This window comes from Nerophis ophidion, linkage group LG03 (genome assembly GCF_033978795.1).
Source record: "Nerophis ophidion isolate RoL-2023_Sa linkage group LG03, RoL_Noph_v1.0, whole genome shotgun sequence".
Classification (NCBI taxonomy): domain Eukaryota; kingdom Metazoa; phylum Chordata; class Actinopteri; order Syngnathiformes; family Syngnathidae; genus Nerophis; species Nerophis ophidion.
This window is the reverse complement of record NC_084613.1, coordinates 12799704-12825780: the sequence shown is the minus strand read 5'-3', so window position 1 is coordinate 12825780 and position 26077 is coordinate 12799704. Positions and strand designations below refer to the sequence as shown.

General features: G+C 41.4%; 2 protein-coding genes across 2 annotated transcripts in view; one reads left to right on the top strand and one right to left on the bottom strand.

Annotated features, from left to right (window-relative positions):
* Window positions 1-26077, top strand: part of camk1db (calcium/calmodulin-dependent protein kinase 1Db) — a 101310-nt gene that overhangs the window by 59837 nt on the left and 15396 nt on the right. Inside the window, exons 4-9 of the mRNA XM_061894277.1 lie at window positions 815-953; window positions 4802-4928; window positions 5096-5171; window positions 14757-14869; window positions 17106-17184; window positions 19696-19783. Coding sequence (XP_061750261.1) covers window positions 815-953; window positions 4802-4928; window positions 5096-5171; window positions 14757-14869; window positions 17106-17184; window positions 19696-19783 — 622 coding nt within the window. The remainder of the gene's footprint in view (window positions 1-814; window positions 954-4801; window positions 4929-5095; window positions 5172-14756; window positions 14870-17105; window positions 17185-19695; window positions 19784-26077) is intronic.
* The window catches only part of ucmab (upper zone of growth plate and cartilage matrix associated b), a 35666-nt gene continuing 26657 nt past the window's right edge, over window positions 17069-26077 (bottom strand). Inside the window, exon 6 of the mRNA XM_061894279.1 lies at window positions 17069-17192. The gene's annotated coding sequence lies outside the window, so the exon portion shown is untranslated. The remainder of the gene's footprint in view (window positions 17193-26077) is intronic.

Here is a 26077-nt window from a genome sequence, read left to right as displayed (position 1 = left end):
CAGGGGTGAGAAGAGGTTTTAAAATTATTAGCGCCTTCTTACTTTTATCGCATGCCTTGAATAAGCCCAGGAGTGAGGAGAGCTTTTAGATTAATTAGCGCCCCGGCGGCTATTCAAGGAAATACGGTATATATATTGTGTGAAGTGAAGTGAATTATATTTATATAGAGCTTTTCTCTAGTGACTCAATGCGCTTTTACATATTGAAACCTAAAATCTAAGTTACATTCAAACCAGTGTGGTTGGCACCGGGAGCAGGTGGGTAAAGTGTCTTGAGTGCACTTTTGTGCATGATGTCACTAAGATGACATATCAAAACACTAAATTAAAGTGCACTTTTTGTACAGAACGCCACTACAATAGTTTATAACAAATAAAGTGCACTTTTGTGCATGATGTCACACAAGATATTTCATTAACTGTCAAATAAAAATGAGCTGCATAATAGGAAATATGACCTTCGCTACTGCGGACGTTATCTCCTTCTGTTGTTGACAATTTTTTTTTATACGGTGTTGATGTGGAAATAGTCGCTTGGGCTTTTTGTTGGTGTGGCACCGAACAGAGTTTCAAGCCCCCTTCATTCTCTAGTGCAGTGGTTCTCAACCTTTTTTCAGTGATGTACCCCCTGTGAACATTGTTTTGATTCAAGTACCCCCTAATCAGAGCAAAGCATTTTTGGTTGAAAAAAAGAGATAAAGAAGTAAAATACAGCCCTATGTAATCAGTTTCTGATGTATTAAATTGTTTTTGAGTAGTGGTGTGCAAACGAGGCCGCTGTAATCAATCAGGCGTGTCCTGGCTGTTCTGACAGGGTGTCCGGGGGCGAACTCTTTGACCGCATCGTGGAGAAGGGCTTCTACACCGAGATGGACGCCAGCCGCCTCATCCGGCAAGTTTTGGATGCCGTCAACTACCTCCACGCCATGGGCATCGTGCACAGGGACCTCAAGGTACCGTGACCAGGGAAGACACACGCCCAGCGGTGTGATTGGCACAAAATTGAGATTCTTTAGTTGGTGTGTGTTGATAAGTTCGTCCCATTATTTATGGCGATAAGTACAAACTCCCAAACCGCTGAAATTGGCACGTCGTGTAAATGGTAAAAAAAAAAAAAACAGAATACAATGATTTGCAAATCTTTTTCAACTTATATTCAATTGAATAGACTGCAAAGACAAGATATTTAACATTCAAACTGGAAAACGTTATTTTTTGCAAATATTAGCTCATTTGGAATTTTGATGCCTTGCAACATGTTTCAATAAAGCAGGCACAAGTGGCAAAAAGGACTGAGAAAGTTGAGGAATGCACATCTCACAGGTGAACAGGCTAATTGGGAACAGTTGGGTGTCATGATTGGGTGTAAAAGCAGCTTCCGTGAAATGCTCAGTCGTTCACAAACAAGGACGGGTGAACAAATGCTTGAGCAAATTGTTTAAGAACAACATTTCCCAACGAGCTATTGCAAGGAATTTAGGGATTTTACCATCTACGGTCCGTAATATCATCAAAAGGTTTAGAGAATCTGGACAAATCACTGCATGTAAGCGATGATATTACGGACCTTCCATCCCTCGGGCGGAACTGCATCAAAAAGCGACGTCAGTGTGTAAAGGATATCACCACATGGGCTCAGGAACACTTCAGAAAACCACTGTCAGTAACTACAGTTGGTTGCTACATCTGTAAGCGCAAGTTAAAACTCTACAATGCACAGCAAAAGCCATTTATCAACAACACCCAGATACGCCGCCGGCCTCCCTAGGCCTGAGCTCAACTAAGATGGACTGATGCAAAGTGGAAAAGTGTTCTGTGAACTGACGAGTCCACATTTCAAATTGTTTTGGGAAATTTTAGACGTTGTGTATTCCAGAACAAAGAGGAAAATAATTGTTTGTTCTAACCGCAAAGTTAAAAAGCCAGCATCTGTGATGGTATGGGGGTGTATTAGTGAAGTGAAGTGAAGTGAATGATATTTATATAGCGCTTTTTCTCTAGTGACTCAAAGCGCTTTACATAGTGAAACCCAATATCTAAGTTACATTTAAACCAGTGTGGGTGGCACTGGGAGCAGGTGGGTAAAGTGTCTTGCCCAAGGACACAACGGCAGTGACTAGGATGGCGGAAGCGGGGATTGAACCTGCAACCCTCAAGTTGCTGGCACGGCCGCTCTACCAACCGAGCTATACCCGCCCCAATGTACAAGTGTAAGGCAACATTCTGTTAGCAATAATAATAAAAGCGCCACAAAAGATCAAGATATCTCGCGTGGGGTTTTACTGAAAAATGATTAAGACCTTCTAGTCTTATTAGTGCCCAAGGCATGGGTAACTTACACATCTGTGAAGGCACCATTAATGCTGAAAGGTACATACAGGTTTTGGAGCAACATATTTTGCCGTCCATCATGGACGCCCCTGCTTATTTCAGCAAAACGTGTTACAACAGTGTGGTTTCACAGTAAAAGAGTACGGGTACTAGACTGGCCTGCCTGTAGTCCAGACCTGTCTCCCATTGAAAATGTGTGGCGCATTACGAAGCCTAAAATACCACAACGGAGACCCCGGACTGTTGAACAACTTAAGCTGTACATCAAGCAAGAATGGGAAAGAATTCCGCCTGAAAAGCTTCAAAAATGTGTCTCTTCAGTACCCAAATGTTTACTGAGTGTTGTTCAAAGGAAAGGCCATGTAACACAGAGGTAAAAATGCCCCTGTGACAACTTTTTTGCAATATTTAATTATTAAATGCAACAAAATATGGAAGTTTCTTAGTTTGAACATAAAATATCTTGTCTTTGCAGTCTATTCAATTGAATGTAAGTTGAAAAGGATTTGCAAATCTTTGTATTCTGTTTTTATTTACCATTTACACAACGTGCCAACTTCACTGCTTTTGTAAAAAGGTACTGGGATGTAAAAGGTTTATATTTTCTGGTCTAAAAAGGGAGTCTATTTAAAGGCTAGAGTATACAAATGAGTTTTAAGGTGAGACTTAAATGCTTCTACTGAGGTGGCATCTCGAACTGTTACCGGGAGGGCATTCCAGAGGATGTCGTAGTGGTTTGTGCAGCCCTTTGAGACACTAGTGATTTAGGGCTATATAAGTAAACATTGATTGATTGATTGATTGATTGATTGATTGATTTTCGGCATAATAGATTAAATCAGGGGTCGGGAACCTTTTGGCTGAGAGAGCCATGAAAGCCAAATATTTTAAAATGTATTTTCGTGAGAGCCATAATATCTCTGCGCTGCTGATCCGCCTCCGCTTGGTATGGTTTCCTGCTGGCTCCGCTGTGAACGGGACTCTCGCTGCTGTGTTGGATCCGCTTTGGACTGGACTCTCGCGACTGTGTTGGATCCATTATGGATTGAACTTTCACAGTATCATGTTAGACCCGCTCGACATCCATTGCTTTCCTCCTCTCCAAGGTTCTCATAGTCATCATTGTCACCGACGTCCCACTGGGTGTGAGTTTTCCTTGCCCTTATGTGGGCCTACCGACGATGTCGTAGTGGTTTGTGCAGCCCTTTGAGACACTAGTGATTTAGGGCTATATAAGTAAACATTGATTGATTGATTGATTGATTGATTTTCGGCATAATAGATTAAATCAGGGGTCGGGAACCTTTTTGGCTGAGAGAGCCATGAAAGCCAAATATTTTAAAATGTATTTTCGTGAGAGCCATATCATATTTTCTAACACTGAATACAACTAAATGCGTGCATTTTTTTAAGTAAAACCATCATTTTTAGAGTATAATAAGTCTCTAATTATTTTTAAAAACATTGTGAAACAAAGTAAGATTTTCATTGTAGGGCAAACTGTCTGTCTGACTGTGCATATGACGATAAACAATCTTGAATCTTCGAATTTCTTGAACAGGTGCAGTAGAGAAACGGATGGATGGGTTAAAATGCATGAGAATGTTTTATATTTTGAACGTTATTTTTAACATCGTGATTACCAGCGGAATTATTCATTACTTATCGTGTTAAGCAATGTCAGATAATATTATCTGAGAGCCAGATGCAGTCATCAAAAGAGCCAGATGGGGGGCGGCATAGCTCGGTTGGTAGAGCGGCCGTGCCAGCAACTTGAGGGTTGCAGGTTCAATCCCCGCTTCCGCCATCCTAGTCACTGCCCTTGTGTCCTTGGGCAAGACACTTTACCCACCTGCCCCCCAGTGCCACCCACACTGGTTTAAATGTAACTTAGATATTGGGTTTCACTATGTGAAGCGCTTTGAGTCACTGGAGAAAAGCGCTATATAAATATAATTCACTTCACTTCACAATCTATGACAGACGAGTCCATTCAGAGGTACAATACACGATCTTATGTATTTCAAAATGTTTATATTTTGAAATACGGTTAAATCATTTGTAGGCCTATTTTTGTCTATAATCCAAAAGTGTGCAAAAATGTGATACATGTGTAAACTTGTATACATAAATTTCATCACATGATACATTTTTATGAAAATATTTGCTAATGAATGTGAAATTTTGGTCAGGAGAATATTGTTAGATTTTGACTTAAATGTAACTTAGATATTGGGTTTCACTATGTGAAGCGCTTTGAGTCACTAGAGAAAAGCGCTATATAAATATAATTCACTTCACAAAATATAATTCCCTACCTCTGGATTAAATCCTTTTAAACAAAGATTTCTTCAACCACTCTTAGTGGACTTTTTAAATTTTTTCCTATACTCAGGACGTATCCAAAGTTCATCATTACAGTCCTAACTGGCCTTTTTCGACTTTTTTATTTATTTATTTTTTTCCGCAGCCGGAGAACCTCCTTTACTTCAGCCCGCACGACGAGTCAAAGATCATGATCAGCGACTTCGGCCTGTCCAAGATGGAGGGAACCGGGGACGTGATGGCGACCGCCTGCGGGACTCCGGGATACGTGGGTGAGCTCTCGTGTTTGCGCAGCGGAGCTAATCAAGGCCCACGACATGGCCCCGATCTAATCCGGCAGCAGGTTAATCCGAACCATCTGTCGCTCGCAACCGACCTCAGTTACACGACGGCATTGTTTTGGCCCCGGCGTGTATTCCTTTCCTTTGCTTTGTTGCAGCACCGGAGGTGTTGGCGCAGAAGCCCTACAGTAAAGCTGTGGACTGCTGGTCCATAGGGGTCATCGCTTATATTCTGTAAGTACTCCACACATGACACGCTCTCCGTTCTTATCCCTCAGCAGCCACGTGGCTCTCTGAGCAAGGTGCCAAGCCAATTACCGAAAGGAGCTCATTAGAATTACAAACCCCGTTTCCATATGAGTTGGGAAAATGTGTTAGATGTAAATATAAACAAAATACAATGATTTGCAAATCATTTTCAACCCATATTCAGTTAAATATGCTACAAAGACAACATATTTGAGGTTCAAACTCCTAAACTGTTTTTTTTTTGTGCAAATAATCATTAACTTTAGAATTTGATGCCAGCGACATGTGACAAAAAAGTTAGGAAAGGTGGCAATAAATACTGATAAAGTTGAGGAATGCTCATCAAACACTTATTTGGAACATCCCACAGGTGTGCAGGCTAGTTGGGAACAGGTGGGTGCCATGATTGGGTATAAAAACAGCTTCCCATAAAGTGCTCAGTCTTTCACAAGAAAGGATGGGGCGAGGTACACCCCTTTGTCCACAACTGCGTGAGCAAATAGTCAAACAGTTTAAGAACAACGTTTCCCAAAGTGCAATTGCAAGAAATTTAGGGATTTCATCATCTACGGACCATAATATCATCAAAAGGTTCAGAGAATCTGAAGAAATCACTCCACGGAAACCGACATTGAATGACCGTGACCTTCGATCCCTGTTTAAGACAATGCCACTGTTTAAAAAAAACCGACATCAATCTCTAAATGATATCACCACATGGGCTCAGGAAGACTTCAGAAAACCCTTCCATCCATCCATTTTCTACCGCTTATTCCCTTTTGGGGTCGCGGGGGGCGCTGGCGCCTATCTCAGCTACAATCGGGCGGAAGGCGGGGTACACCCTTGACAAGTCGCCACCTCATCGCAGGGCCAACACAGATAGACAGACAACATTCACACTCACATTCACACACTAGGGCCAATTTAGTGTTGCCAATCAACCTATCCCCAGGTGCATGTTTTTGGAAGTGGGAGGAAGCCGGAGTACCTGGAGAGAACCCACGCATTCACGGGGAGAACATGCAAACTCCACACAGAAAGATCCCGAGCCTGGATTTGAACCCAAGACTGCAGGAACTTCGTATTGTGAGGCAGACGCACTAACCCCTCTGCCACCGTGAACACTTCAGAAAACCACTGTCACTAAATACAGTTGGTCGCTACATCTGTAAGTGCAAGTTAAAGCTCTGCTATGCAAAGCAAAAGCCATTTATCAACAACATCCAGAAACGTCGCCGGCTTCTCTGGGCCCGAGATCATCTAAGATGGACTGATGCAAAGTGGAAAAGTCTTCTGTGGTCTGACGAGTCCACATTTCAAATTTTTTTTGCAAATATTCGACATCGTGTCATCCGGACCAAAGGGGAAGCGAACCATCCAGACTGTTATAAACACAAAGTTGAAAAGCCAGCATCTGTGATGGTATGGGGGTGCATTAGTGCCCAAGGCATGGGTAACTTACACATCTGTGAAGGCACCATTAATGCTGTAAGGTACATGCAGGTTTTGGAACAACATATGCTGCCATCTAAGCACCGTCTTTTTCATGGACGCCCCTGCTTATTTCAGCAAGACAATGCCAAGCTTCACTTAGCACGTGTTACAACAGCGTGGCTCCGTAAAAAAAAGAGTGCGGGTACTTTCCCGGCCCGCCTGCAGTCCAGACCTGTCTCCCATGGAAAATGTCTGGCGCATTATGAAGCGTAAAATACGACAGCGGAGACCCCGGACTGTTGAACGACTGAAGCTCTACATAAAACAAGAATGGGAAAGAATTCCACTTTCAAAGCTTCAACAATTCTTTTCCTCAGTTCCCTAATGTTTATTGAGTGTTGTTAAAAGAAAAGGTGATGTAACACAGTGGTGAACATGCCCTTTCCCAACTACTTTGGCACGTGTTGCAGCCATGAAATTCTAAGTTAATTATTATTTGCAAAAAAAAAAAAGAAACGTTTATGAGTTTAAACATCAAATATCTTGTCTTTGTAGCATATTCAACTGAATATGCTACAAAAATGATTTGCAAATCATTGTATTCCGTTTATATTTACATCTAACACAATTTCCCAACTCCCAGTGGCCCCCAGAAAAGATTTCCTAAAAAATTTTTTGCATACTCCTCAGCATGACTAGTTGTATAATGACGTTTCAAATTGTATCCCATATATATATATATATATATATATATATATATATATATATTGCATCTCCCACTTTTCCTGGAATTGTCTTTGCACATCACTAACCTTTCTCCTCACTGCAGGCTTTGAAAAAAGACATATTTTGGGTCGCGGAATATATTTGTATTTAGCCGACGCACGGAGAATAATGTTATTTATGCAATGTGAGCCATTCCGCTTTTCCTCCCTACAGAAACACGGCGGTCGGCGGATAATAGCCAGGAAAGTACCGAGATAGCGAGCGCAAAAAAGTCATCTGGCGTCACATAGAAATATATGTAGTAGAGATACGTGGTTTGTGGTCTCATCCACGGAGTCCGCGGATAAACCGGGGGTTGGACGGGTGACATGACGAAAAAATTGATTTTAAATAGATTCGGATGGTTGGCGGTTGAACCATTCAGAAGTATTTGATATACATAGTTCAGGGATCGGCAACCTTTACCACTCGGAGAGCCATTTTGACCCGTGTCACAAAGTAAAGAAGACAATAGGAGCCGCAAACGTTCTCGCAGATATCTGCTAGCGGACACCTTCAACAACATGTACAATCTACTTGCCAGTCCAGCAACATGTTATATGTGGCTTCCGCAGACACACGCACACGACTGCAAGGCATACTGGGTGACACAGAGTACACTGATGGTTGTGATATAAACAATTTTAACACTCTTACTAATATGCGCCACGCTGTGAAGCCACACCAAAACAAGAATGACAAACACATTTCGGGAGAACATCCTCATGGTAACACAACATAAACGCAACACAACAAATACCCAGAATCCTTTGCATCCATGACTCTTCCTGACTATATTATACACCCCGCTAGCACCAAACCCCCCCCACCCCCCCGTGCGTCGGTAAGGTGGGGCGCGGGGGTGTAAAATATATTCGGGAACAGTCATGGATGCAAAGGATTCTGGGTATTTGTTGTGTTGCGTTTATGTTGTGTTACTGTGAGGATGTTCTCCCGAAATGTGTTTGTCATTCTTGTTTGGTGTGGCTTCACAGCGTGGCGCATATTAGTAACAGTGTTAAAATTGTTTATATCGCAACCTTCAGTGTGCTCTGTATCACCCAGTATGCCTCTCAATCTTGTACGTGTGTCTGCGGAAGCTGCATACAACATGTTGCTGGACAGTTTGTACATGTTGTAGAAGGCATCCAAGTCAAAGGATTCACAGCACGCCCTTATTCTCGTTATCTGGAAGAGCACCAGCAGAAATTGGCGTGAATGTTGGCGGCTCCCGTTGTCTTCTTTACTCTGTGAGACGGGTCAAAATAGCTCTTTGAGTGGTGAAGGTTGCAGATCCCTGATATATAACAACGGGAGGGTGGCGGGCGGTTGCGGTTTTGATAAAATGTTGGTTCGGGTGGATGACAACTTTAGTGATGCGGTTGCGGATTATAGAATTGCCTATCCGCGCATCTCTAATATGTAGTGTTCATCGTGTGAGGCAACGCAAGTTATCCATCCATCCATCCATCATCTTCCGCTTATCCGAGGTCGGGTCGCGGGGGAAGCAGCCTAAGCAGGGAAGCCCAGACTTCCCTCTCACCAGCCACTTCGTCTAGCTCTTCCTGGGGGATCCCGAGGCGTTCCCAGGCCAGCCGGGAGACATAGTCTTCCCAACGTGTCCTGGGTCTTCCCCGTGGCCTCCTACCGGCTGGACGTGCCCTAAACACCTCCCTAGGGAGGCGTTCAGGTGGCATCCTGACCAGATGCCCGAACCACCTCATCTGGCTCCTCTCGATGTGAAGGAGCAGCGGCTTTACTTTGAGTTCCTCCCGGATGGCAGAGCTTCTCACCCTATCTCTAAGGGAGAGCCCCAAATTCATTTCGGCCGCTTGTACCCGTGATCTTATCCTTTCGGTCATGACCCAAAAAAAAACAATTAACAATTTGAATTGGTCTGGGTTATCAGGGACTGTTATTACTGACGGACAGGTGTCACTGTGTGACTTCACGACGTAAGAACTCGCGTCTCCATGGCAACGTCTCTGTCACTTTCACTCGCTTGCCGCTTTTCCACTAATGCAGGGGTAGGCAACCCAGAACGTTGAAAGAGCCATTTTGGAGCCAAATAACACAACGCTGTCAAGCGCCATTCATATAAAACTGGCAGGCCGCACTAACATTAAACTTTCATATTAAGGCGGGAGACGCAAAATAACGGCTCGCGGGCCGCGTGTCTGAGACCCCTGATATACCATTTCATAATCAAAAGCGCTCCACTGGATTTATCGTTTGCAGATTAAAACACACTGTTTGCTTCCTCCTTCATATTAATGTAGTCTATAATCTGTTTTAATGTGAATGCAGGCCGTGTGATCTGTCTAAACTTGGAAGAAAAAAAAAAAAAAGAAAAAAATCAAAGTGCAAGTCCAGTAGATGCGATTAGAACGCAGCAAATCCTTTGTGACATCAAAATGGATGACCTGTCTCCCTGTCCCTATCACACATGGACTCTCTGACCACAGAAGGTCTTATTTTTGTACATGTGATGTCATGATGAAACAAAAATGGAGCTGTTTAGGCCACGACACCCAGCAATATGTTTGGAGGAGAAAAGGTTGAGGCCTTTCATCCCAGGAACACCATTCCTACTGTCAGGCATGGTGGTGGTAGTATTATGTTCAGAAGGTTAGTTAATTAGGGACCGATGTCCCTTTGAGACAGAGGACCCTATTGAATTTCTAAGGTTTTATTATTATTCTTTATTATACTGAGCTGTAATTTGACCCCCTTAACATGCTTTGAAACTCACAAAATTTGACACATACATCAGGACTGGCAGAAATTGCGATCCAAAACTCAAAATTGCGCTCTAGCGCCCCCTAGGAAGAAAACACAGACAAAACTGTCTGTAACTTCCAGTAGGAATGTCGTAGAAACATGAAACAAAAACCCCTACGTAGGTCTCAGTTAGATCTATATTTCATACACTCTTACCTCCCACCTAAAATCAACAGGAAGTTTGCAATTCCCCCTTCAATAAAAAAGTTGGCTAAAATGTTTTCGCTTTTTTTCCAAACATTATATCCTGAGGCCGTTTGTCGTCCATCCATACATCCATTTACTACCGCTTATTCCCTTTTGGGGTCGCGGGGGGCGCTGGCGCCTATCTCAGCTACAATCGGGCGGAAGGCGGGGTACACCCTGGACAAGTCGCCACCCCATCGCAGGGCCAACACAGATAGACAGACAACATTCACACTCACATTCACACACTAGGGCCAATTTAGTGTTGCCAATCAACCTATCCCCAGGTGCATGTCTTTGGAAGTGGGAGGAAGCCGGAGTACCCGGAGGGAACCCACGCATTCACGGGGAGAACATGCAAACTCCACACAGAAAGATCCCGAGCCTGGATTTGAACCCAGAACTGCAGGAGCTTCGTATTGTGAGGCAGACGCACTAACCCCTCTGCCACCGTGAAGCCGCCGTTTGTCGTTTCGGTTTCAAATAAGCAACAGAAGAGAGATTGAAACCTTCTGATTAAAAGTTGCTCAAATAGCTTCAATCACTCCTACGGTTTTGATTTTATCAGCTTTCAAAGAACCGCTGCACTGAAAACCATTTCAAAAATGGCCGCCGTGCGCAGACACAGTGCGGGAGATGTTTTTTTTCTTTTTTTTTCCCCTGCTGCTGTTGCGCACGCACCAACAGTGATTTTTAATCACTGCTATTTTGAAATTGTTACTAATATTGACGATATTCATTTTTGTTTCACTACTTTTAGATTGTACCGCATCATGTTTGTGTGTCCTCAATTGCTCAGTTTATCGCTATTTTGAATGTTGCTGGGTTGGGTTTGGTTTTGGAATTGGATTGCATTGGTATGGTATTGTTGTGTATGTTTTGTTGGAATGATTAATAAATTCAATAAAAAATAAAATTAAAATAAAAAAAAATTTAAAAAGCAGCTAGCGGGTGATCCATCTGGTCCTTGCGGGCTACCTGGCGTCCGCGGGCACCGTGTTGGTGACCCCTGGTCTATACCAAGACGGCTGCCAGGTGCCTTTGCTAAGCCGGTATGTTTTAAAGTTGTCGTTTGCCTGCATATCGTAAAAACAACCGTCCGACATTCTTTATTTTGGGTACTTACATATGGTGCCTGACTGTTCTGGCGTTTTAAGGCCATCTGCACTTTTTATGCTACGGTAAAGACAATCAATGGTCCGGTTTTGATTTTATTAGCCTTCAAAGAACCGCTGCGCTGAAAAACATTTCTAAGAAGGCCGCCGTGTGCTCACACAGAGAGTTAGACGTTTTTTTTGTTTTTTCTAAATGGCATAAACGCCCCAGTGACACAATATTTGAATAATATTAACATTAGTTGTGCTTTGCCCTCGTGTGAAATATTTGTTAAGCTAGCTAATGCTTATCGCGGGGACAGCAGCCAAAGCGTTATTTTTACTTGTTTTGGAAAGTCTTGACAAGCCAAATGTTCTTGTTCTATTGGCAGATAATTTTGCAAAGTTCAAATAAAATAACCCTACATTTCCTAAATCTTTGTTCATGTGATGTAATGATGAAACAAAAATGGAGCTGTTTTGGCCACGACACCCAGCAATATGTTTGGAGGAGGAAAGGTTGAGGCCTTTTTAATCCCAGGAGCACCACACCTATCGTCAAGCATGGTGGTGGTAGTATTATGCTCTGGGCCTGTTTTGCTGTTATTGGAACCGGTGCTTTTCAGAGAGTAAATGGGACAATGAAAAAGGAGGATTACCTCCCAAATTCTTCAGGACAACCTAAACTCATCAGCCCGGAGATTGGGTCTTACACGTTTAAGTCAGGACTTTTGGAAGGCCGTTTAAGTAAAGTCTCAATGTCAATAAAACAGTTAACTCCATCTTTTGACATTTGGCCACAATACCCAGCAATATGTTTGGAGGAGGAAAGGTGAGGCCTTTTTAATCCCAGGAGCACCACACCTATTGTCAAGCATGGTGGTGGTAGAATTATGCTCTGGGCCTGTTTTGCTGTTATTGGAACCGGTGCTTTTCAGAGAGTAAATGGGACAATGAAAAAGGAGGATTACCTCCCAAATTCTTCAGGACAACCTAAACTCATCAGCCCGGAGATTGGGTCTTACACGTTTAAGTCAGGACTTTTGGAAGGCCGTTTAAGTAAAATCTCAATGTCAATAAAACAGTTAGCTCCATCTTTTGACACTTGGCGTCAATACCCAACAATATATTTGGAGGAAAAACGGTGAGGCCTTTTTAATCCTAGGAACACCAAGCCTACCGTAAAACATGGTGGTGGTAGTATTATGCTCTGGGCCTGTTTTGCTGTCATTGGAACCGGTGCTTTTCAGAGAGTAAATGGGACAATGAAAAAGGAGGATTACCTCCAAATTCTTCAGGACAACCTAAAATCATCGACCGGGATGTTGGGTCTTGGGCGCACGTCTAAGTCAGGACTTTGAGAAGGCCGTTTAAGTAAAGTCTGAATGTCATTAAAACAGTTAGCTCCATCTTTTGACACTTGGCGTCAATACCCAACAATATATTTGGAGGAAAAAAGGTGAGGCTTTTTTAATCCCAGGAACACCACCCCTACCGTAAAGCATGGTGGTGGTAGTATTATGCTCTGGGCCTGTTTTGCTGTTATTGGAACCGGTGCTTTTCAGAGAGTAAATGGGACAATGAAAAAGGAGGATTACCTCCCAAATTCTTCAGGACAACCTAAACTCATCAGCCCGGAGATTGGGTCTTACACGTTTAAGTCAGGACTTTTGGAAGGCCGTTTAAGTAAAGTCTCAATGTCAATAAAACAGTTAGCTCCATCTTTTGACACTTGGCGTCAATACCCAACAATATATTTGGAGGAAAAAAGGTGAGGCCTTTTTAATCCTAGGAACACCAAGCCTACCGTAAAACATGGTGGTGGTAGTATTATGCTCTGGGCCTGTTTTGCTGTCATTGGAACCGGTGCTTTTCAGAGAGTAAATGGGACAATGAAAAAGGAGGATTACCTCCAAATTCTTCAGGACAACCTAAAATCATCGACCGGGATGTTGGGTCTTGGGCGCACGTCTAAGTCAGGACTTTGAGAAGGCCGTTTAAGTAAAGTCTGAATGTCATTAAAACAGTTAGCTCCATATTTTGACACTTGGCGTCAATACCCAACAATATATTTGGAGGAAAAAAGGTGAGGCCTTTTTAATCCTAGGAACACCAAGCCTACCGTAAAACATGGTGGTGGTAGTATTATGCTCTGGGCCTGTTTTGCTGTCATTGGAACCGGTGCTTTTCAGAGAGTAAATGGGACAATGAAAAAGGAGGATTACCTCCAAATTCTTCAGGACAACCTAAAATCATCGACCGGGATGTTGGGTCTTGGGCGCACGTCTAAGTCAGGACTTTGAGAAGGCCGTTTAAGTAAAGTCTGAATGTCATTAAAACAGTTAGCTCCATATTTTGACACTTGGCGTCAATACCCAACAATATATTTGGAGGAAAAAAGGTGAGGCTTTTTTAATCCCAGGAACACCACCCCTACCGTAAAGCATGGTGGTGGTAGTATTATGCTCTGGGCCTGTTTTGCTGTCATTGGAACCGGTGCTTTACAGAGAGTAAAATGGGACAATGAAAAAGGAAAATTACCTCCCAAATTCTTCAGGACAACCTAAACTCATCAGTCAAGAGGTTGGGTCTTGTCCACACGTTTAAGTCAGGACTTTGGGAAAGCCGTTTAAGTAAAGTCTAAATGTCAATAAAACAGTTAGCTCCATCTTTTGACACTTGGCCACAATACCAAGCAATATGTTTGGAGGAAAAAAGATGAGGCCTTTTTAATCCCAGGAACACCATTCCTACCGTAAAGCATGGTGGTGGTAGTATTATGCTCTGGGTTTATTTTGCTGCCAATGGAACTGGTGCTTTTCAGAGAGTAAATGGGACAATGAAAAAGGAGGATTACCGCCAAATTCTTCAGGACAATCTAAACTCATCAGCCCGGAGGTTAGTTCTTGGGCGCAGTTGGGTGTTCCAACAAGACAATGACCCCCAAACACACGTCAAAAGTGGTAACGGAATGTCTAAATAAGGCTCGAATGAAGGTTTTTAGAATGGCCTTCCCAAAGTCCTGACTTAAACGTGTGGACAATGCTGAAGAAACCAGTCCATGTCAGAAAACCCAACACATTTAGCTGGACTGCACCAATTTTGTCAAGTTCTATTGGCAGCAAAACAGGCCCAGAGCATAATACTACCACCACCATGGTTGACAGTAGGCATGGTGTTCCTTTTTCTCCTCCAAACATGTTGCTGGGTATTGTGGCCAAACGGCCCAAGACAGCCATGACATCATGTTCTTTACAAGCGTATGTCAACTTTTGACCACGACTGCATGTGTTGTCGTCCGTCCCTCCAGGCTTTGCGGCTACCCTCCTTTCTACGACGAGAACGACTCCAAGCTCTTCGAGCAGATCCTCAAGGCCGATTACGAGTTTGACGCCCCCTACTGGGATGACATTTCAGATTCTGGTGAGAGAAGACCAAATATTACCATATTCCTTAAATGATGACGTTCAATGTGTTTATCCAGTCGACTGCAGAAGGTGCAAAACCCCACGTTGTGTAAATGGTAAATAAAAACTGAATACAATGATTTGCAAATCCTTTTCAACTTATATTCAATTGAATAGACTGCGAAGACAAGATATTTAATGTTCACACTGAGAAACTTCATTTTTTTTTTTTTTTTAGCATTTTTACCACTGTGTTACATGGCCTTTCCTTTTAACAACACTCAGTAAAAGTTTGGGAACTAATAAGACCAAGTTTTGAAGCTTTTCAGGTGGAATTATTTCCCATTCTTGCTTGATGTACAGCTTAAGTTGTGCTAATTTAGGCTTCATAATGCGCCACACATTTTCAATGTGAGACAGGTCTGGACTACAGGCAGGCCAGTCTAGTACCTGCATTTTTTTACTATGAAGCCACGCTGTTGTAACACGTTTTGCTGAAATAAGCAGGGGCGTCCATGATAACGTTGCTTGGATGACAACATATGTTGCTCCGAAACCTGTATGTACCTTTCAGTATTAATGGTGCCTTCACAGATGTGTAAGTTACCCATGCCTTGGGCACTAATACACCGCCATACCATTACAGATGCTGGCTTTTTAACTTTGCACCAAGAACAATCCGGATGGTTCTTTTCCTCTTTGTTCCGGAGGACACGACGTCCACAATTTCCAAAAACGATTTGAAATGTGGACTCGTCAGACCACAGAACAATTTTCCACTTTGCATCGGTCCATCTTAGATAAGCTGGGGCCCAGCGAAGCCGGCGGCGTTTCCGGGTGTTGTTGACAAATGGCTTTCGCTTTGCCTAGTAGAGTTTTAACTTGCACTTACAGATGTAGCAACCAATTGTAGTTACTGACAATGGCTTTCTGAAGTGGTCCTGAGCCCATGTGGTGATATACTTTACACACTGATGTCGCTTTTTGATGCAGTCCCGCCTGAGGGATAAAAGGTCCGTAATATCGTCGCTTACGTGCAGTGATTGAAACTTTTGATATTACAGACCGTAGATGGTGAAAACCCTAAATACCTTGCAATAGTTGTTTGAGAAATGTTGTTCTTAAACAATTTTCTCACGCATTTGTTGACAAAGTGGTGACCCTCGTCACATCCTTCTTTGTGACGAGGAAGCTGCTTTTATACCCAATCAGGGCACCCACCTGTTCCCAATTTGTAGCTACTGACAATGGCTTTCTGAAGTGGTCCTGAGCCCATGTGGTGATATCATTTACACACTGATGTCGCTTTTTGATGCAGTACCGCCTGAGGGATAAAAGGTCCGTAATATCGTCGCTTACGTGCTGTGATTGAAACTTTTGATGATATTACAGACCGTGGATGGTGAAAACCCTAAATTCCTTGCAATAGCTGTTTGAGAAATGTTGTTCTTAAACAATTTTCTCACGCATTTGTTGACAAAGTGGTGACCCTCGTCACATCCTTGTTTGTGACGAGGAAGCTGCTTTCATACCCAATCAGGGCACCCACCTGTTCCCAATTTGTAGTTACTGACAATGGCTTTCTGAAGTGGTCCTGAGCCCATGTGGTGATATCCTTTACACACTGATGTCACTTTTTGATGCAGTACCGCCTGAGGGATAGAAGGTCCGTAATATCATCGCTTACGTGCTGTGATTGAAACTTTTGATGATATTACAGACCGTAGATGGTGAAAACCCTAAATTCCTTGCAATAGTTGTTTGAGAAATGTTGTTCTTAAACAATTTTCTCACGCATTTGTTGACAAAGTGGTGACCCTCGTCACATCCTTCTTTGTGACGAGGAAGCTGCTTTCATACCCAATCAGGGCACCCACCTGTTCCCAATGAGCCTGTTCACCTGTGGGATGTTCCATATAAGTGTTTGATGAGCATTCATCGACTTTCTCAGTCTTCTTTGCCACACGTGCCAACTTTTTTGAAACTCCAAATGAGCTAATATTTGCAAAAAAATGACAAAAGTTTCCCAGTGTGAACGTTAAGTGTCTTGTCTTTGCAGTCTATTCAATTGAAAATAAGTCGAAAAAATTTTTGCAAGTCATTGTGTTCTGTTTTTATTTGCCATTTACACAACGTGCCAACTTTGCTGGTTTTGGGGTTTTGTCCGATGCAGTCACAAAAAAGGAAGCAAGAATAAATGTTTTCTCTTTTTTTTTTTTTTTTTTAATTCACCTCCTGATTTTCTTCCTCAGCCAAAGACTTCATCAACTGTCTCATGGAGAAGGATCCGGAAAAGAGGTTTACATGCAATCAGGCTCTGGAGCACCCCTGGTGAGGAACTGACACACACACACACACACACACACACACACACACACACACACACACACACACACACACACACACACGGTTTAACACCAGCGGGAAGGATCCAGGGAGTGGTGTCACCTCTGTTGTCGCCATGGCTGCCAGCTTTGAGCGCACATCTGCTCGCTCGCCCTCCCCCAGAAGTCCCGCCGACTAAATGGCTCGCCAATTAGCGGCTGGTGATTTTTGTCCTTGGAAGAATGTGGGCGCGTTCAAGAACCATTAGGCCCGGGAGCGCGAGATAACGAGAGCTGGACGGCGTGGGCTGGGGACGATGATTCCGGAAAAGCCGACTTAATGTTGCAAACATGTTATGGCCAGTAATACATCTTTTTTTTCCCCTCTTCTGGTCTCTCTCATGCAGACATGTGCCTTTTGTGGGGGCCGGTGCACCTTCTAAGACAGGCCTGGGCAATTATTTTGACTCGGAGGGCCACATTTAGAGAAAAAAATGTGTCTTGGGGGGCCGGTATATTTATTTTTAGGAACACTAACACAAAACCTCACAATAATGTCTGATTGAATGTTAATAAAAGGCAATAATATACTGTATGTATGAATGTTAAACTCGTCTTATCAATTCACCGAAAACTTTAATTTGTCAAAGTAATTTATTTATTTATTTTTTGGTATTTTATCAAGCTTTATTTATAAACTGCAACATTTATAAACAATTGAGAAATAATAATAATCAAAATAAGTACAAAAACAGTGGCAATCAGCGCCAGGGGGTTGTAACCTCAATAAAGAAGTAACTAAAATAGAATGCAGTGTGTGTGTGTGTGTGTATATATATATATATATATATATATATATATATATATATATAAAACCCTGCGATGAGGTGGCGACTTGTCCAGGGTGTGTGTGTATATGTGTGTAGGAATGTAACTGTCGCAAGAAACCTGATTGCCCTCTGAACGGAGGGTGCTTACAGACATCAGTCGTTTACCAAGCAAAGGTAATACGCAAGGACATTAACACATCCGACACGTACGTAGGATTAACCGAAGGAGCGTTCAAAACAAGATGGAATAATCACAACGCCTCCTTTAGAAACCAGACTTTGCGGAATTCTACAGAACTCAGCAAACACATTTGGAACCTCAAAGACAATAATGTTGAATATTCAATAACATGGCAAATTCTTGCATCCAGCACACCTTACAACAGTGGTAATAAAAGATGCAACCTATGCTTAAAAGAGAAACTGTTTATTATATATCATCCAGATCTATCATCCCTCAACAAGCGCAGTGAAATCATTTCAACATGCCGCCACAGACGGAAACACCTCCTAGGTAACACATGAGCCAATCACCACACCCTACGCCTGCCTGTACCCACCCACTCTGTGCCCTATATAAACCATTGTATGTGAATGCGTCCATTAAAATCTCCTGATGATTGAGGGAACCCCTCATGAAACAGTTCTGTAGAGATGTAGTCTTATGATTTTTCCCACACCTATATATATATATATATATATATATATATATATATATATATATATATATATATATATATATATATATATATATATATATATATATATAAAACCCTGCGATGAGGTGGCGACTTGTCCAGGGTGTATATGCATATGTATATATATATATATATATATATATATATATATATATATATATATATATATAATGTGTGTATGTATGTATGTCTGTATATATGTGTGTGTGTGTATGTATCCATAACTATATATATATGTATATATGTGTGTGTGTATGTTTATATATATGTATATATATATATATATATATATATATATGTGTGTGTATATATATATATATATATATATATATATATATATATATATATATATATATATATATATATATATATATACATACATGTGTGTATGTATATATATGTGTGCATGTATATATGTGTGTATGTATATATATGTTTGTGTGTATATATACATATATGTATGTATATATGTATATAGATATGTATACATATATATGTGTGTGTGTATATGTATATATACATATATATGGATATGTATGTGTGTATGTATATATATATATATATATATATATATATATATATATATATATATAGATATATATTAAAAAATAAAATAAATACTTAAATTCCAGCTATAAATATACTCCCCCCCCAACCCCACTCTCCCAAATTTGGAGGTCTCAAAGTTGTCATAAACCAGCAAAGTCATGACGTGACAACGCGCCGTCATGCGCATTAAAAAAAAATGGGGAACTGGTACTTTCAAAGCATAGTATAGTATGTTTTTTTTTTATTCATTAGTACCGCGATACTAGGCTGGTACCGGCATGACCCTGGTGTGTATAAAAATAGAGATAAACATCAGCTTTCCAATAGTGATGTAATTGGGGGGCATGACCGAAATGAATAAACAACCAATGTTGTTGCCTTGACAGTGCAATAGCTTTTGTCCACATCGTGTGAAGACTTTCTCACGTCTTTCTTCTTCAGGATCGCGGGCGACACGGCCCTCTGCAAGAACATCCACGAATCTGTCAGTCGCCAGATGCGGAAGAACTTTGCCAAAAGCAAATGGAGGGTAAGCCGCGCTCTGAAGCTGCTTGACCTTTTAATAGTCCTATACATGCTGTATAGGACTACTATGACCATATTCGAGCATGCTGTATCGGACTACTATGACCATATTGGAGCATGCTGTATAGGACTACTATGACCATATTTGAGCATGCTGGATCGGACTACTATGACCATATATGAGCATGCTGTATCGGACTACTATGACCATATTCGAGCATGCTGTATCGGACTACTATGACCATATTTGGCCATGCTGTATAGGACTACTATGACCATATTGGAGCATGCTGTATAGGACTACTATGACCATATATGAGCATGCTGTATCGGACTACTATGACCATATTTGAGCATGCTGTATATGACTACTATGACCATATTGGAGCATGCTGTATAGGACTACTATGACCATATATGAGCATGCTGTATCGGACTACTATGACCATATTTGAGCATGCTGTATCGGACTACTATGACCATATTTGAGCATGCTGTATCGGACTACTATGACCATATTTGAGCATTCTGTATAGGACTACTATGACCATATTTGAGCATGCTGTATCGGACTACTATGACCATATTTGAGCATGCTGTATCGGACTACTATGACCATATTTGAGCATTCTGTATAGGACTACTATGACCATATTTGAGCATGCTGTATCGGACTACTATGACCATATTTGAGCATGCTGTATATGACTACTATGACCATATTCGAGCATGCTGTATCGGACTACTATGACCATATTGGAGCATGCTGTATAGGACTACTATGACCATATTTGAGCATGCTGGATCGGACTACTATGACCATATATGAGCATGCTGTATCGGACTACTATGACCATATTCGAGCATGCTGTATCGGACTACTATGACCATATTTGGCCATGCTGTATAGGACTACTATGACCATATTGGAGCATGCTGTATAGGACTACTATGACCATATATGAGCATGCTGTATCGGACTACTATGACCATATTTGAGCATGCTGTATATGACTACTATGACCATATTTGAGCATGCTGTATAGGACTACTATGACCATATATGAGCATGCTGTATCGGACTACTATGACCATATTTGGCCATGCTGTATAGGACTACTATGACCATATTTGAGCATGCTGTATAGGACTACTATGACCATATATGAGCATGCTGTATAGGACTACTATGACCATATTTGAGCATGCTGTATATGACTACTATGACCATATTTGAGCATGCTGTATAGGACTACTATGACCATATTTGAGCATGCTGTATAGGACTACTATGACCATATATGAGCATGCTGTATAGGACTACTATGACCATATTTGAGCATGCTGTATCGGACTACTATGACCATATTTGAGCATGCTGTATCGGACTACTATGACCATATTTGAGCATTCTGTATAGGACTACTATGACCATATTTGAGCATGCTGTATCGGACTACTATGACCATATTGGAGCATGCTGTATAGGACTACTATGACCATATATGAGCATGCTGTATCGGACTACTATGACCATATTTGAGCATGCTGTATCGGACTACTATGACCATATTTGAGCATGCTGTATCGGACTACTATGACCATATTTGAGCATGCTGTATCGGACTACTATGACCATATATAAGCATGCTGTATAGGACTACTATGACCATATATAAGCATGCTGTATAGGACTACTATGACCATATATAAGCATGCTGTATAGGACTACTATGACCATATATGAGCATGCTGTATCGGACTACTATGACCATATTTGAGCATGCTGTATCGGACTACTATGACCATATTTGAGCATGCTGTATCGCACTACTATGACCATATTTGAGCATGCTGTATAGGACTATTATGACGATATTTGAGCATGCTGTATAGGACTACAATGACCATATTTGAGCATGCTGTATCGGACTACTATGACCATATTTGAGCATGCTGTATAGGACTACTATGACCATATTGGAGCATGCTGTATCGGACTACTATGACCATATATGAGCATGCTGTATCGGACTACTATGACCATATTTGAGCATGCTGTATCGGACTGCTATGACCATATTTTAGCATTCTGTATCGGACTACAATGACCATTTTTGAGCATGCTGTATCGGACTACTATGACCATATTTGAGCATGCTGTATAGGACTATTATGACCATATTTGATCATGCTGTATCGGACTACTATGACCATATATGAGCATGCTGTATCGGACTACTATGACCATATTTGAGCATACTGTATAGGACTACTATGACCATATATGAGCATGCTGTATCGGACTACTATGACCATATTTGAGCATGCTGTATCGGACTACTATGACCATATATGAGAATGCTGTATCAGACTACTATGACCATATTTGAGCATGCTGTATCGGACTACTATGACCATATTTGAGCATGCTGTATCGGACTACTATGACCATATTTGAGCATGCTGTATCGGACTACTATGACCATATTTGAGCATTGTGTATCGGACTACTATGACCATATTTGAGCATTGTGTATCGGACTACTATGACCATATTTGAGCATGCTGTATCGGACTACTATGACCATATTTGAGCATTGTGTATCGGACTACTATGACCATATTTGAGCATTGTGTATAGGACTGCTATGACCATATTTGAGCATGCTGTATCGGACTACTATGACCATATTTGAGCATGCTGTATCGGACTACTATGACCATATTTGAGCATGCTGTATCGGACTACTATGACCATATTTGAGCATGCTGTATCGGACTACTATGACCATATTTGAGCATTGTGTATCGGACTACTATGACCATATTTGAGCATTGTGTATCGGACTACTATGACCATATTTGAGCATGCTGTATCGGACTACTATGACCATATTGGAGCATGCTGTATCGGACTACTATGACCATATATGAGCATGCTGTATCGGACTACTATGACCATATTTGAGCATGCTGTATCAGACTACTATGACCATATTGGAGCATGCTGTATCGGACTACTATGACCATATTGGAACATGCTGTATCGGACTACTATGACCATATATGAGCATGCTGTATAGGACTACTATGACCATATATGAGCATGCTGTATCGGACTACTATGACCATATTTGAGCATGCTGTATATGACTACTATGACCATATTGGAGCATGCTGTATAGGACTACTATGACCATATATGAGCATGCTGTATCGGACTACTATGACCATATTTGGCCATGCTGTATAGGACTACTATGACCATATTTGAGCATGCTGTATCGGACTACTATGACCATATTTGAGCATGCTGTATCGGACTACTATGACCATATTTGAGCATTCTGTATAGGACTACTATGACCATATTTGAGCATGCTGTATCGGACTACTATGACCATATTGGAGCATGCTGTATAGGACTACTATGACCATATATGAGCATGCTGTATCGGACTACTATGACCATATTTGAGCATGCTGTATCGGACTACTATGACCATATTTGAGCATGCTGTATCGGACTACTATGACCATATTTGAGCATGCTGTATCGGACTACTATGACCATATATAAGCATGCTGTATAGGACTACTATGACCATATATAAGCATGCTGTATAGGACTACTATGACCATATATAAGCATGCTGTATAGGACTACTATGACCATATATGAGCATGCTGTATCGGACTACTATGACCATATTTGAGCATGCTGTATCGGACTACTATGACCATATTTGAGCATGCTGTATCGCACTACTATGACCATATTTGAGCATGCTGTATAGGACTATTATGACGATATTTGAGCATGCTGTATAGGACTACAATGACCATATTTGAGCATGCTGTATCGGACTACTATGACCATATTTGAGCATGCTGTATAGGACTACTATGACCATATTGGAGCATGCTGTATCGGACTACTATGACCATATATGAGCATGCTGTATCGGACTACTATGACCATATTTGAGCATGCTGTATCGGACTGCTATGACCATATTTTAGCATTCTGTATCGGACTACAATGACCATTTTTGAGCATGCTGTATCGGACTACTATGACCATATTTGAGCATGCTGTATAGGACTATTATGACCATATTTGATCATGCTGTATCGGACTACTATGACCATATATGAGCATGCTGTATCGGACTACTATGACCATATTTGAGCATACTGTATAGGACTACTATGACCATATATGAGCATGCTGTATCGGACTACTATGACCATATTTGAGCATGCTGTATCGGACTACTATGACCATATATGAGAATGCTGTATCGGACTACTATGACCATATTTGAGCATGCTGTATCGGACTACTATGACCATATTTGAGCATGCTGTATCGGACTACTATGACCATATTTGAGCATGCTGTATCGGACTACTATGACCATATTTGAGCATTGTGTATCGGACTACTATGACCATATTTGAGCATTGTGTATCGGACTACTATGACCATATTTGAGCATGCTGTATCGGACTACTATGACCATATTTGAGCATTGTGTATCGGACTACTATGACCATATTTGAGCATTGTGTATAGGACTGCTATGACCATATTTGAGCATGCTGTATCGGACTACTATGACCATATTTGAGCATGCTGTATCGGACTACTATGACCATATTTGAGCATGCTGTATCGGACTACTATGACCATATTTGAGCATGCTGTATCGGACTACTATGACCATATTTGAGCATTGTGTATCGGACTACTATGACCATATTTGAGCATTGTGTATCGGACTACTATGACCATATTTGAGCATGCTGTATCGGACTACTATGACCATATTGGAGCATGCTGTATCGGACTACTATGACCATATATGAGCATGCTGTATCGGACTACTATGACCATATTTGAGCATGCTGTATCAGACTACTATGACCATATTGGAGCATGCTGTATCGGACTACTATGACCATATTGGAACATGCTGTATCGGACTACTATGACCATATATGAGCATGCTGTATAGGACTACTATGACCATATATGAGCATGCTGTATCGGACTACTATGACCATATTTGAGCATGCTGTATCGGACTACTATGACCATATTTGAGCATGCTGTATCGAACTACTATGACCATATTTGAGCATGCTGTATAGGACTATTATGACGATATTTGAGCATGCTGTATAGGACCACAATGACCATATATGAGCATGCTGTATCGGACTACTATGACCATATATGAGCATGCTGTATAGGACTACTATGACCATATATGAGCATGCTGTATAGGACTACTATGACCATATTTGAGCATGCTGTATCGGACTACTATGACGATATTTGAGCATGCTGTATAGGACTACTATGACCATATTTGAGCATGCTGTATCGAACTACTATGACCATATTTGAGCATGCTGTATAGGACTATTATGACGATATTTGAGCATGCTGTATAGGACTACTATGACCATATATGAGCATGCTGTATAGGACTACTATGACCATATTTGAGCATGCTGTATAGGACTACTATGACCATATATGAGCATGCTGTATCGGACTACTATGACCATATTTGAGCATGCTGTATCGGACTACTATGACCATATTTGAGCATGCTGTATCGAACTACTATGACCATATATGAGCATGCTGTATAGGACTACTATGACCATATTTGAGCATGCTGTATCGGACTACTATGACCATTTTTGAGCATGCTGTATAGGACTACTATGACCATATTTGAGCATGCTGTATCGGACTACTATGACCATATATGAGCATGCTGTATCGGACTTCTATGACCATATTTGAGCATGCTGTATCGGACTACTATGACCATATTTGAGCATGCTGTATCGGACTACTATGACCATATATGAGCATGCTGTATCGGACTACTATGACCATATATGAGCATGGTGTATCGGACTACTATGACCATATATGAGCATGCTGTATAGGACTACTATGACCATATTGGAGCATGCTGTATCGGACTACTATGACCATATTTGAGCATGCTGTATCGGACTACTATGACCATATATGAGAATGCTGTATCGGACTACTATGACCATATTTGAGCATGCTGTATCGGACTACTATGACCATATTTGAGCATGCTGTATTGGACTACTATGACCATATTTGAGCATGCTGTATCGGACTACTATGACCATATTTGAGCATTGTGTATCGGACTACTATGACCATATTTGAGCATTGTGTATCGGACTACTATGACCATATTTGAGCATGCTGTATCGGACTACTATGACCATA